The sequence below is a fragment of the Prunus dulcis genome, chromosome 5 (genome assembly GCF_902201215.1).
Source record: "Prunus dulcis chromosome 5, ALMONDv2, whole genome shotgun sequence".
In the NCBI taxonomy this organism is placed as follows: domain Eukaryota; kingdom Viridiplantae; phylum Streptophyta; class Magnoliopsida; order Rosales; family Rosaceae; genus Prunus; species Prunus dulcis.
Window position 1 is genome coordinate 13,257,597 of NC_047654.1, and position 14,167 is coordinate 13,271,763.

General features: G+C 35.9%; 1 protein-coding gene across 2 annotated transcripts; it reads left to right on the plus strand.

The window, feature by feature from the left end:
• Positions 1-7,339: 7,339 nt before the first annotated feature.
• Positions 7,340-13,867, plus strand: LOC117627254 (transcription factor GTE10-like). 2 transcript variants are annotated; one of them, XM_034359233.1, is made up of 10 exons: positions 7,340-9,500; positions 9,614-9,662; positions 9,777-9,935; positions 11,665-11,738; positions 11,978-12,047; positions 12,139-12,219; positions 12,302-12,417; positions 12,539-12,605; positions 12,726-12,856; positions 12,947-13,867. In XM_034359233.1, the coding sequence occupies exons 1-10, from the start codon at positions 8,175-8,177 to the stop codon at positions 13,316-13,318; spliced, it is 2,445 nt and encodes an 814-aa protein (XP_034215124.1). In that variant the 5' UTR covers positions 7,340-8,174; the 3' UTR covers positions 13,319-13,867. The 2 variants fall into 2 exon arrangements, with proteins under 2 accessions (XP_034215124.1, XP_034215125.1); XM_034359234.1 differs by having other exon boundaries at positions 7,350-9,500; positions 9,614-9,656.
• Positions 13,868-14,167: the final 300 nt, after the last annotated feature.

A 14,167-nucleotide genomic window follows, 5' to 3' on the forward strand; every position in this document is an offset into this window, starting at 1 on the left:
TCAAGAGTAGACCAACCCGGATGTTTGCTTCTGTTGTTTTCAGGAGTATTATGGGCAAAATGGGTATTTTGTATTGGTGACTTGTCTGTATGGTTGGATTGTGGTACTGTTCATTTCCAACCTTGCAATTGACTGCTTGAGATATCACATATCTAACCCAACCATTATGAACCTGGAATCTCTTGCTTTCACCTCTTTGGGGAGTTTTAGTAAATTTAGATTTTAGTTACAAAAAAATTTCATTTTTGAAAAAGTCAATGTTTTTTAAAAAAGACAGAAAAACCTCTTAATTTTCAAACTAAAAACATGCAAATGTAAAGAATTTCTTAGAAAATTCAAAAATAAATAAGGACAATTTTGACAATTTTGACTTCTTTTAAAAAATTTAACTTTTCAAAGTCTCTCTTGAGATTTTTGTTGGTGTAAAGATGACCCTCGTCAGCCCTTGTCAGCTTTGACTCTCAACATGATTTATCCTCTATTTCTCATCTTTTATTTTGATGGACGAGAAAAATTAAAAGAATATGTGACACAAAGTTATGATATGTACGAGATACAATTGAACATTTAAAAATATTTACATAAGTCACAGTATAATACTTATGATTCATAAGAAAAGAGAAAAAAAGTCAGAGTTGAACCGAAAATGTAAGTGAACTGATTCCACCCACATGTTACAATAGTACTTATATGTGACATATTGCTATCATCTTCAAGACTTTTACCTGCATTCACTATTGTTGACTTGGAAACAGTAAATTTGTGTGTGTATATCTATAGTAATACTTTTGATCAATGAGATATGGAAATTCGAAATCTTCTAGCTTTACTTATACTTTGGAGATAAATTTACTCTATAGCGTGGAAGGCGTGTAGAGATGGAGCCCAAATAGAGCACTAGTCCAAATCACTTCTAACACATGGACCAACGAATGATCTAAACCTTATCAAGAGTGAATTTAAGAAAACACACGTATAATTGGTTTGCATAACATCATCATTGTGTTTTCCGATTTGATCCAAATACACCTTTTCAACGGAAAAGGAATGTCCACAAATTAACCCAAGAACATGATGCTTTCTCTTTCATTGGGACAACTGTTAGAAGCATAATCCACCACCACCCAGAAAACATATATAAGGAGGAAGGTGAAAAGCCATTTCCAAGATCTTTTGCACACCATGGTGCAAAGGATTTTGTGTGCGCCCATCCTTTGGATGGATTAGATAGCACGGGATCAATCTAATTAATTAGCACTTAAAAAGCAATATTACGAAAGTAAAGATTCCATTCCCTTATTGTAAGACCTAGCTAACCTAATATAGTTAGAGCCATATTTAAAATTGCCAAAATTTACCTCATACATATATAAATATCTGTTTTGATATAAATAAAGAATCAAAAATATCCAAAAACTCAAGTAAATAGACTCAAATGCCACCAAAACTAAAACACACATAAACCTAACAAGCAAAAAGTAAGTGTCCAGTGAAATGAACTCAAAATCTAAAGAGGATATTCCAAAATAATTTTTTCTTTTTGTAAAATGAAATCATTTAAGAAAACCAAACTTATATGGAGCAAAACCAACGGCTGAAGGAGCCAACAAAAGGCGCCCCCCCACACCCCAAACAATCACAAACAAAAAAGCCCCTGCAATAACACAAGGGCACCCATAGTACAACAAAATGAAGGCAAATGGTCTATCAGACCAACGAAGAAAGCATAGCTACAAAGTGAAGAACTGTGCAACTACCAAAAACAAAAAACAAAAAAAATCCTTTAAAATTTTCGGCTTGTTGATTCTTTTATTTTTATTTTCTCACTAGTAAATTTTAATTCCCTTTACTTGAATGTTTGTTTACGGAATCCAAAGATGAAATCAACAACTATAACTTTAATTATTATTTCGCAATCAAGAGTGTGCAACAGTGATGCACAATCACCAAAAGAATTCAAATATTTGAAGCTTTACAATGAGGTGTCTACTGCAAGTAACTTGGTGTGCTTTGTCTCCTTGTGAATCTGCTGCACAAACGAAGAGTAGAGGTCTACCAAACAATTGTTAGGATATAGTTTTGTTTTTTAGGTTTATGTGGATTTGAGTTTTGAGGGCATTTGAGTCTATTTATATGAATTTTTGATTATTTTTAAATTTTTTTTTATCAAAACTGATATTTATGAACATATATAGTAAATTTTGACTATTGTTGACAAAAACTTTCTCAATTATTACTACTAATACTAATCTATAGGGAGAAAATTAGGCTTCGATTTCTACTTATAATTAGAAGACACGTGTCCTGAGTTTGAAGGAGACGCTTGGCCTTTCTTGAAGCTTTGAAAAGAACCTAAACCTTCCACCTTGCCTCCAACTGTGAAGATCCGTAGAGACAAATTAATGGTTCAATAATTTCGGCATGGCCAACATTCATCTTGTTGACCATGAACCTTTGCATTATTGACTAAAAGTTTATTGAGGGTCTACAAATTGTGAGTATATTTGTGTGTTATGTGGAGAATTAGGCCTGATATACATGTCTAGAGTTGTTTATTGTTATTGAGTACTTACTTTTGGGTCATCAAATCATCCTTTATTTGTTATGATATTTGATTATATGCGGATAATTGATAATTGTTGATTGATATATTTTTTTATGCATACACGCATGAAAAAACAATGATTATTGTGAATCTCTTTAACTAGCATTAATCTGATTGTAGTGATCATATATAACTCATCCCCACGTTAGAAAAATATCTCAAATTCAGTATGACTTGTACGCTACTCAACTTTATATGTTGAAGTTTAGATTGCGGCTTGTGGGAGGTGATGATGAACATTATTGGTGTCATGTTCCATATATATATATATATATATATATATCTTTATTATTTGATTCACTTTGAAACTTCGAGAATAATGTATGTGTACTATCATTCAATTAAAAATGACATGAATATATTATTCTGATTAAATATCAGATATGGTAGGGCTGGAAGACTTATTGAGAGAAGCATCAGAGAATGAGATCGAAGGACATGCATGCATATATAGACACATATGCATGGGATCATATAACATATATGTAGATTCATGTAATATAGGTCTGCAAAGAAGACCGAGAGGTCACAGAAATCAACAACAATGGGTGAGTATTAAGACAGTGACATCTTTCCTAATTTAGGTATATGCATAACAACGTCACGGGTAATGTGCTGGGGAACAACTATATGTTCACACTAATAAATATATACTTCACCAATAATGTATATACTATTACTAGGCATATGTATATCAGCTAGCTAAGCTATTAGATATTAATTTGATGATAATGACTTCCTGCTTTAAATCTTAGCTCGGTCGAATGGTAGCAGCTACTCCATAAGATGTGTGCTTATGGGATAATTTAGACTTGTTTACGAGAGTTCTGAAATTTTTACATACGTATGTAAAATGAATTATCATATATATGTTGTCCCTTTCTTATTTTGGGAGGATGGGGCATTGTGATTTAACATGCACTCCAAGCGACCTGAGCTTATCTGATTTGTTGGATTGATGAAACCATAGATTGCAAGATCAACCTTACCAATAACAAATGTCCGATGGTAGACACGTGTCATTCCATTATCAGGCATGCCGGCCATGTTTAGTAATTGTGGTTATTGAGAGAGAGGGAGAGAGAGATTGATTGATCAATTAGATTTATTTCGTGGCATATAATTCAACTAAAGTGATCGCGACTTCTTTCAGTTTTCAAATCACACAATTAGTATCCGTCTTGTTAGTTCTATATGTACCAACAGAGTTAGGCAAACCTTTCATATTAAAATGTTGGCATTAATGTTAATAAAATCCTAAATTTCATTTTGGAGATATTATAAAATACTACGACAGTATAGTCACATGGTACATCTTGTACACATATTATAATATAAGTGAATATTTATAGATACCATTTCCTAAAAGGAGAAAAATAAACTCTGTCATTCACCCATAATTCGCAATTAGCTCTCTAAACAAATTTTAGGGAGGAATTGAAGAAATACAACTCCAACCATACTACTCTAGGAGCGTCTAAATTTGAGAAGAAAGAAAAGACTATTAGTGACTCCTTAGACTTTAAAGTTGCTTCATTTGATGCATATTTTAAAAAATTTAATTAATGCTAATCATTTTCTTTTATAGAGATAGACCAATTATATTGAAGTTAAAAATAATTATAATATTTATGACTCTCAAAACTAGACAGTATGATTGGAGTTCAAGTTTTACAGAGAACTCCTAAAATAATTTTTGCGTGTTTTTAACTGAATTTTAACTACAAAATAAGGAGTATGTGTATGCTCTTAATTACTTAACTAATAGTTTTTTAAACTTCCAAGATCTAGTGGTACCTAATTAATATAATTAACATACAATAATCTCGATGATGAGTTTGCTCTAACATACAATAATATACTTAGCCATTGTATGTAGATTTGCTCAAGCTATTAGGTCAATCATTCCATGGACTAATTTTAATCAGGCTGGTCCCTTGAATCTGCCGATGATCTATATCACTGAACCCATTAGATTTTGTGGCTTTAAATCTACAAGTCTTCAGATCTACCTGCATGACGATCTTATCTTCGTTGAAAACCAATCAAATATATTCTGCAAATTGTGCCTACCACAGTCAATGAGTCAAACCAGAAAATTCGTATGAGGAACATGAGGGATTTGGTTGTTGACATTAATAGAAGGATTAAGAGAATCTTGAAAATGTAAACGGGGTGATGTCTCTGCTTTTGATAGTGAAGTTCCAGAACAAGAAAATAAACAAATGAAAAGCAGAAGCGCCCCAAAAGTTGGTTGCCATGAATAGATTGGCTGCTCCTGACATTGATGTGCCCAAGCCCTACTTTTTTAAGGGAAACACCACACAAAAGCAAAGCTCTTGTTTATCATAATCTGCTTTTGCTTGCCCTACTTTAGCAGTGAGTGTTGGCCACCAGCCATGATTTCAGCTGCTGGGTCCAATTAGCTTTCAACACATCTTGGGTTTACCTAGAAAGCTTTGAAATTAAATATTTGGTTTATTAAAGTCATTATTTTTAATCTTATTCTTAATGACCTGAATAATTTGGCTTTAGCTTAAGTTATATAGTATTGTGACACGTGTTGATGTGGTACCAAACGCCTAGGCTAAGCTAGGGCTTTGGTGTTTGGGTCGAGCTCTGTTACATTTGCCACTCCAAGGATGACTCAATTTTACCTAATCCAAGAAAGAGCTTTAGGTCAACAAAAGACACATGCACATTATGATCCCTTTCAAATATTTTATGATCGTAATTTATGTCTCTCAAAATTTTTATTGTTTAAATTTTCATGCTAAGTCTATGTATTGTAGCATATACATCATCTCTTCAATTATGATGTATGGAAGTGTTGTCTTTCGGCTGGGTAATCAACGATGATCCTCAAATTTTGGGAGTTTTGTGCGAAAACAACAAGAGGACCTCTTAAAATAAATACTTCAACAAAAAATTATAAAAAAAGTCAAACTATATAATCAAAATTATGTGATCATCAAATTACTAATTATCAATAGCCAAGAAAAAAAACCAATGATATACAAAATATATATATATATATAGAGAGAGAGAGAGAGAGAGAGAGAGAGAGTTGCGTGGTTGAAGGCTGAAACTTGAAAAAAAAAGGAAAAAAAAAAAGATACATGCAGCTGGAAAATGCATGGGCTACATGAAAATCAATATTAAATAAGAATAGGAAAATCAACATTAATATTATCCTATTAATATAGGAGAAGCCAAAGCATATACCAATATAACAAACTCACATTAATAAAATACAATTTATTATGAGGCCAAACTTTCCTTATTTTGTAGTGAAAGACAAATGGAAAATAACTATTAATATTATTAAATTAATATAATTATTAAGCTACATCAACATATTACCATAAAAATAAAAAATAAAATAAAATTTAATGTGAGGTCACCTTCAAAATGGGGCTCTGTACTTTGCTCCTGCCAAACGCTGCCCCTGTCGGCAATATGGAAGTGGAACCTCTCAACATCTACCGTTCCTTTCATGAGGTCCTATCGCCATAAGTTGGCCCAATCCTTTCCACTTCATGGTCCATTGTTTTGTTTTTTTGTTCAAAAGGTCGTTTGTTTATACACTATTCAAATTTTTTTTAAATTTTTTTGTAAAAGTTTAAAAATACATTTCAATAGTTTATGGCCCAAATAAAGATTCACTATTTGCTCTCAATCACCCAAGGAGGCCCAACCCAAATCATTCACTTAATTCCAAGGGGCCCAAGGGATTTGTGGGTTGAAAGGTATGAATTTTATTTTTGTAATCCATCTCATAACTATTAGTCCAAGAAAAAAAGAAATCTTATATTAGGCTACTTGATTATCTTGATTTTATATGACGATCAACAACTCAGTTACTAGATAATTGGTTTGATCAACAACACTTAGCTACATTCGTACTAAAATTGGTTTGCCACCAAGTGTTTCTTCAAAAATTACTTTCAAAGTAACGCTTCTATAATTTGTAAGCACTTTTAACTAAATTTGCCAAACATTTTTTCATTATCTGATAGCGCTTTTAGCCATTTTCAGAAACACTCTAAGAACCCACTAGGTTTATAATCAATTCCGAGTATATAAATTTGGGTTGGCCCATTTTATTTTTGGGTGACCGTTGGTCCATTTAAGACAAGTGTTTTATTAATAGGCCAACTCCAATACGCAGCTGAAAACATTAATTATTGTACACACCGCAGTGATCTAGAAAGAAAAAGATGCGCTGAGCTGGCAGCTCCATATCTACCACGTGTGAAAGTAGTAGATGGCTTCCGGCGTCATGTGGCGGTAAAAAGTCAAACGAAACACGTGGTCGACACCGCCAGTTACTTTCTCAAATTGGCCACAACAGTTTTCTCGTTGGCAAGTGATCGTAAATGTACTCGCTTCTCAACGCGGCCACGCTTCCGTGTAACGTGACATGGAAGCATGCACGAGCAATATAGCGAGTGTTAGTAGTTTATATACTCGAGCGAGTACGGTTTTATCTGATTCTCAATTATTGGATTTTATAATGGGCTTCTGGGCTGCAAGTTTAATTTAATCAACATGTCTAAGTGGTAAAAGAAAGCCGTCAGATCTGAATCTTTCGTGTGCGAATATGTTCAAACAGGAGCCGTTGGATTATCCAACACGCTGATGAACGGCTAAGATTCCTTTTTTAGCGGCGGTCTTTGAGGCCTCGCGGGCCTTTAAAAGGAGGTCAGAGGGGAGAGCACATACTCATCTAAGGCTTAAGATCTCTCTCTCTCTCTCTCTCTCTCTCTCCTCCTCTTCCTATCTCCCTCTCTTTTCTCTCTCTATTCGACGAAGGGCTCTAGGGTTTGAGGCGCGTTTCAACGGCTCAGCAACGAGATCCAGGTTTTGAATTGGGTTCCTGCGAAGCAGTTCTAGGGTTTTGTTTTACCAAGCGCATTCTATTGGTCGTCCCGCCCATTCATTTTAGCTTTGGCTTTGGCCTATCCATCGCGATCTAGGGTTTTCAACCTGGGGGTTTATATAGAGAGAGACCCAGTTTAGGTTTTGCTCGTGTAAGTCTTTAAATTATTTTTTTCTTCCTTGCATTTATATGAGCTCTCTATTTCTTAAAGGAGCTTTTTATCTGAAAAGGGGGTTATTGAGAGATTGAGCAATTGGAATTACTTTCTTTTGGGTTAGTGGTTGAATACGAGTGTTTGAAGATTCCCATTGCTTAGATTGAGTTGGGGAATCTATCAATTCTTTTGTGCTTAACCTAATCCCTCATTTAGATCATTATCAGAAATTTTTGTTCTTTTGCATATTGGCAACTGCGGCTTTTGAATTTGAGCATTGATTGGACATCAAATAAACTGAAATTTTGACCTTTGACGTATTCCTTGAACTCGAACGTTTGGCGGGAAGTAAACAGGAAGAAGGATCATATCAACAATTGGTTAATGTTGGAAAGTTTGGGGTTTTAGGTTTTGTGAACTTGGAAGGCTTATATTGTCGTAAATTTGGACATTTTGGGTGTCATTGAAATTAAGGTTGAGGGACTAAATCTAATTGCTACAGCTGATATGTGCAGTAATTGGGAGTTTATCTTATGGCACCAACTGTTCCAATAGACTTCACTGGACAGAAAGAATCAAGGAACTGTTTGCTTTCACAGATGATGGGAAAGTCACGTAAGTACTCTAAAGGGCATTTATCTGGTTTTGTTCCGGATTACCGGCATGCTGTCGAGACCATTGCTGAATCAGAAGGGTTTGGAAGTTCAGGACGGGTTGACACAGAAATGACAGCTTCAGAGGATTCATGTGCGCCTAAAAGGAAATGCATTAGTCTGAATGTGGATGGTTATGATGGTTTTGGGGTGCCTATGCAAGTGTTGCCGTTGTCACGGATGTCACGGTCTGAAAGGAAGGATTTGGAATCGAGGCTGAAATTGGAGCTCGAACAGGTGCGGATCCTTCAGAAGAAAATTTCTACCGTAAGTTCAAATGTTGCTGTATTATCGCCATCCAGTGATATTCGGAGTTGCAGTGATAGCAAAAAGAGGCCCCCACTTGATAGTTATCAGAGATCATTGGAATTTTCTGCGCCACAAGCTAAGAAAAGGGCTCCTCCTGGCCGCAATGGTGCCCGCACAAAAAAAAGCATGTCTGGGCCTGTCGGGCCAACGAAGCCAGTGGCTCCAGCAACCACTTCAAATTCTATGGTGTTGAAACAATGCGAGCAGTTGCTAGGCCGCTTGATGTCACATCAGTTTGGTTGGGTTTTCAACACTCCCGTTGATGTGGTGAAGTTGAACATACCAGATTATTTTACAGTCATTAAGCATCCAATGGATTTGGGCACTGTGAAGAGCAAGATAACATCAGGCATATACTCATGTCCATTAGGTTTTGCTGCTGATGTGCGGCTTACTTTCTCAAATGCTTTGACTTACAACCCACCTGGAAATGATTTTCACTTTATGGCCGAGACGATTAGTAAATATTTTGAACAGAGATGGAAAGGCATAGAGAAGAAGCTTCCAGTTACTACTGATGTGCAGTCTTTGCCTTCAAGAGTGGCTCTTCGTGTGGAAACTGTGACTGCTGCACCTATGCCACCCTCAAAAAAGAAGAAAAGTACACCAAATGATACTAGTGTCAAGCCTGAAGCTCTGAAACGCATGTTGACTGATGAGGAGAAGGCTAAACTGACCATGGAGTTGGAGGCTTTGATGGACGCAGAAGTGCCTTTAAATATTGTAAATTTCCTACAAGAGCATAGTCATAGTGAAGGGCAAACCAATGATAATGAGATCGAGGTTGACCTTGAAGCTTTTAGTGATGATACCTTGTTTGCTTTACGGAAGCTTTTGGATGACCATCTGCTGGAGAAACAGAAAAGGCAGGCGAAAGCTGAACCTTGTGAAATGGAGGTATGTTCGTAGTTTTTTCTTATAATGTTTGCATGTGTTATCTGTTTAAATTAGTTTTCCAACTGAATATGTGCATGGATTTCTTATTGGTGTATCACCTTTTTTTACTGCAGATTCTTAATGAGTCAGGATTTAGCAACTCATCAATGCAACCATGTAAAGGTTCATTTTCAATAACAGCTTTACGAATATTCATTTAGTGAACTGTTAAAAAAAGGTCTTCTGCAAGGAACTTATTTCTAACAGCACGGATTGTTATGACTTGCATGTACCCAGGCAATGACCCAGGCGATGAGGAAGTGGATATTGTTGGTGGGAACGATGCTCCTATTTCAAGCTTTCCTCCAGTGGAGATAGAGAAAGATCCAGCTCACAGAAACAGTAAATGCAGTAGCTCAAGTAGCTCCAGTAGTGAATCAGGCTCTTCATCCAGTGGTTTGTGTTTCTACCTACTTTTCATTTATGTAGGTTTATAAATTGTTTTCAAAGTTCTAGTTTTGGAGCTTGTTAGACAGAGGATATGCTGTTGAGAAGTACATATTTCCTCCTATGCAAATTATTATTTTACTAAATGCCCTGTTTCTGTCTCTGTCTCACACACACACGCATAGATACACATGAAGTCTGAGGTGCAGCTTGAGAGTAATATTACAGTCCATGATTGTTATCCCTGTCTGCCTTGACCATTGCAAGATATGATTGTTATCCCTGTCTCCCTAAGCCATTCATTTTAGTGTCAACTGTCTTCTATTATTGTCTAGCTGTTCTGCTTCCTATATAGGCTATGTTTTGCATTACCATAGTGTTAAATTGGAACATGGTCTTCTCAGCAGTTAAAGAAAATGTTTGAAATTATATCGCCCTTGTCTTGGTGGCTACACCTCTTTGCAGTGTATGTTGCTTGCTTGATAGGTTATGTTTTGCATTGCCATAGTGTAAACTGGAACATTGTCTTCGCAACAATTAAAGAAAATAAGTGAAATTCAATTGTACCGAGTAGTAATTAATGCTTTAGAACCTTTGCCTTTGTTTGCAGCACCTCGTTGTTGTGTATGTTTCAGTTTGAGACACTTTTTTATGTGAATCCATTAGTTCTACATTGAGTTGATATCATTGAATTTGTATGTCTTTTTAGGAGTAAGAGGTGGCATCTTAATCATTCTGAAACTGGTCTTTCTGATATACAATAGTACATGTAATTTCAATGGCACTTCAAGAGGCTCTTTTGTCATTTTGATGTGAGAGTTAGTAATTAGGTTATTGTGTTTTTAAAGAAAAAAAAATCGAAAGAATGTGCGCATGTTTTTGTCAATTAACCATTATAATGTTGACTTAGATTTTCTGGAGAAAGTGTGGATCACTTGATTTGGAATGCTGGTGTTGTTTTCTTTCTCCCAGTTTGTTAGAATTATGTCTACTCATCTTGTAAAAAAGGAATAAGGGTAATGTAGGTTATATCCTTCTAGTTAAGGAATAGGTGTATCTTACTTTATGTGAGTGAACAGTTGACTTCATATAGTGACTAGAACTTTTTGGAAAGGACTAGACCCCCAATGCTGTAATAGATGTGTTGCAAATACTGAGATATGATATGGTCCTAGCGGATAGTGAAATAAGTTTACAACATCAAAGTGACTGTTACAAAATCTGAAAAAATTTAGATTTTAAAAGTTCTACAATTATCCTGAACACGTTTTTTCCTTCATGGTATATGATGGGGTGGAGTTGTTGCAGTGTGCCCTCATTAGTTTTATCCCTTAGTATGTATCTTGTAATTATGTGACACTATAAATTTAAGCATACAAAAAAGTTCGTACATTATTGTTTGAAGAGACTATTATACGTTATTTTAAATTAATGTCTTCCCTGCATGCATGCTATGGGGCCAGACCAATAAATACAAGATATGAGTTGTTTTCCAAGGCTTACAGTATTTAAAAAGTTTGAATCAAAATATATTGTGTTTTTGGTGATCTTCCTGTATGGTTTGCTTTGACAAGCCAAAGAAGTGATTTCAGGAATATCTGTGTAGCCTCCTATGAAACTATAAGATACTTGTGTTATCACAATGGTTTTCTTGAATGTTCCAGCATTTTGTTCCAAATAGAATGACTCGTATTTTTACAATTTTGGGTGTTGCTCACATGATATAATTTCTTCACAGATTCTGACTCTGGCAGTTCTTCTGAAAGTGAATCAGATGATGCTAAAGTTCCAGCTTCATTTGGTGGAGGAAAGGTATCATCTTGTAAAATTTTAAAACCTGGTTCTTCTGCTTTGTGTGGAGTTAAATTCTCACCCATCAATCTCTCTTTCTCTCTCTCTCTCTCTCTCTCTCTCTCTCTCTCTCTCTCTCTATATATATATATATATATATATATATATATATATGAGCCGCCATACCCTCTCCCCCCACTATATCCTTCTGTTTGTTTGTATGAGTTGTGGAAAATATTTCTTACATCTTCATTTGGCAGGAAAATGTGGGTACTGGAGCAAATTCAGACCAAAAGAGAAATGATATTGGGGATTCAGAAATTGGCAATGGTGAGTTGAGAATTTATGCTACATCTTTTACTTATTGGAATAGGTAGTTCCGGAGTGTTTTCTAAAAACCTCTGTCATGACCCTTGTGTAGATTCAATAAATGGGGTGGCCCCACTGGATCAGGACTCCGGGTCTAAACCAATTTCTGTTGAGGAGGGTGGACATAGAGAGGGTAAGCATGAATAATCATCAAGAAAAATTGTCTGCTCTAAATTTTGGGGTACAATCTTACAATTCATGCTGTAACATCGTAGGGGAGAGTGCTCCATCTGAGAGGCAAGTCTCCCCCGATAAGCTCTACCGTGCAGCTTTATTGCGGAATAGATTTGCTGACACAATACTAAAAGCCCGAGAAAAGGCACTAGAAAAGGTTGGTTTCCACTTGCCAGATTGGGCAACCTACTATTCATTTTCCTTGATGTGCCCATCCAAAATCTTCTTTGCATTTTGCATTAGAGATGTGGTCAGTTCATCTGATATTTGTGGTTCAGGGTGAAAAGCTGGATCCAGAAAAATTGCGAATTGAAAGAGAGGAACTTGAAAAGCGGCAAAAAGAAGGTTTGGCTTTCAAAATTTGAGTTATCTGAGATAAGATGTGGCATTTTGTGCAGTAGAAGTCAATGTGGCCATCAGTTTTGCAGTCGTTTAAAATATTCAAATTTTCTCGTGTGTCATTAGAGAAAGCACGTTTACAAGCTGAGGCCAAAGCTGCAGAAGAGGCTCGAAAGAAGGCTGAAGCAGAAGCTGTAGCCGAAGCTAAAAGGCAGAGGGAACTAGAGAGAGAAGCTGCACGTCAGGCATTGCAAATGGTAAGGGTGGATGTATTATTATGTTGGTGGAAGCATTCTACAACCTTCTCTTAATTAAACGACAGCTGATGAATATCTGGCTTTATGCAGATGGAAAAGACTGTTGAAATTGAGAATAGTCAGTTTATGGAAGATCTAGAAATGTTTAGGGCTGTTGATGATGAACATGTGCCAAATTTCACGGAGGAGACTAGCCCAGAGCATTCTCAGAATGAGCTTGCCAGGCTGGGTAGTTTCAAGCTCCAAGGAAGTAGTAATCCCTTAGAGCAACTTGGTTTGTTCATGAAGGCGGATGATGATATAGAGGAAGAAGAAATCGAACCTCCCCAGAGTGGTCCAGAATCAGAACCCGAACCTGAACCAGAACTTGAACCTAAACCCGAACCAGAAGCAGCAAATGATGCCATTGAAGCAAATGATGCCGTTGAAGCAAATGACTTTGAAGAAGGAGAGATTGATTGATGAGATTTTTTGTTCTTGTTATTGTACCGACTGAGAAGCAAAAATGGAAAATGATGGTCCTGAGGTATTTGGGCAGTGACTTGGGATCCTTTTATAGGCTTTGTGGACCATAATATTATCTCTTTCCTGTTTGAGGTTTAGCTGTTAAGCCTGAAAAGCGGGAAGAAGAAGTAGCTGGAGAAGATGAGTTATGGATTGGGTTTTGGGTTTTGGGCTTGTGTTCTTTGAAATGATTTTTTGATTTTCATTTTGGGAAATGGAGTGGACATTTGGGGAGGTAAACCCCCATTCAAATCAATTTTGCCCATGGTGGATGATGATGTGCTGTGGGTTTTTGATGAAAGAAGGAAAAGTCCAATTTTTGTCTGTAAAAAGCGTTAATTTTAGGTGGTAGAAAAGGTCGGCTTTTAGAATTGTAAAATATCAGTCCTCAGACTATTATGGCATTCTACCCATTTTTCCTGGGAAAAAAAGATGTCTTCTATTGGAGTTCTAGGAATAATGACAGATTGGATATTAGAAAAACAGTTGGAACATTTGTGTTTTGTCTTTCTGATTTGATTTTACTTTTGGCTAAATAGCATCAAAGCTACTGGTTTAAATTTTAAGCATTTCACCTCATAAATTATAGTTGCTCTTTTCTTTTTGTTCTTCAAATTTTGGATTTTTAATTTTCCAATTTGAGAGAATTTTATATTCAAATTAGCAAACCAATTGAGCATCATTTTTTTTCAGTACAATCGTTAATCTAAACTAATTACAAGTCGTAGTTTAAACTACAGGGGAGGGGATTTCTTACATACACATAATTATGATGTCATCCGGGTTCGAATATGAGACTTCTGATTT

What these genes read in the sequence shown, in the direction of transcription:
- LOC117627254 (XM_034359233.1), top strand. Translation starts at nt 8,175, where the DNA reads ATGGCACCAACTGTTCCAATAGACTTCACTGGACAGAAAGAATCAAGG. An exon ending in GAGAAAAGGCACTAGAAAAG is followed by an intron (nt 12,418 to 12,538) that starts GTTGGTTTCCAC and finishes TTTGTGGTTCAG; the next exon opens with GGTGAAAAGCTGGATCCAGA. An exon ending in TGAAAAGCGGCAAAAAGAAG is followed by an intron (nt 12,606 to 12,725) that starts GTTTGGCTTTCA and finishes GTGTGTCATTAG; the next exon opens with AGAAAGCACGTTTACAAGCT.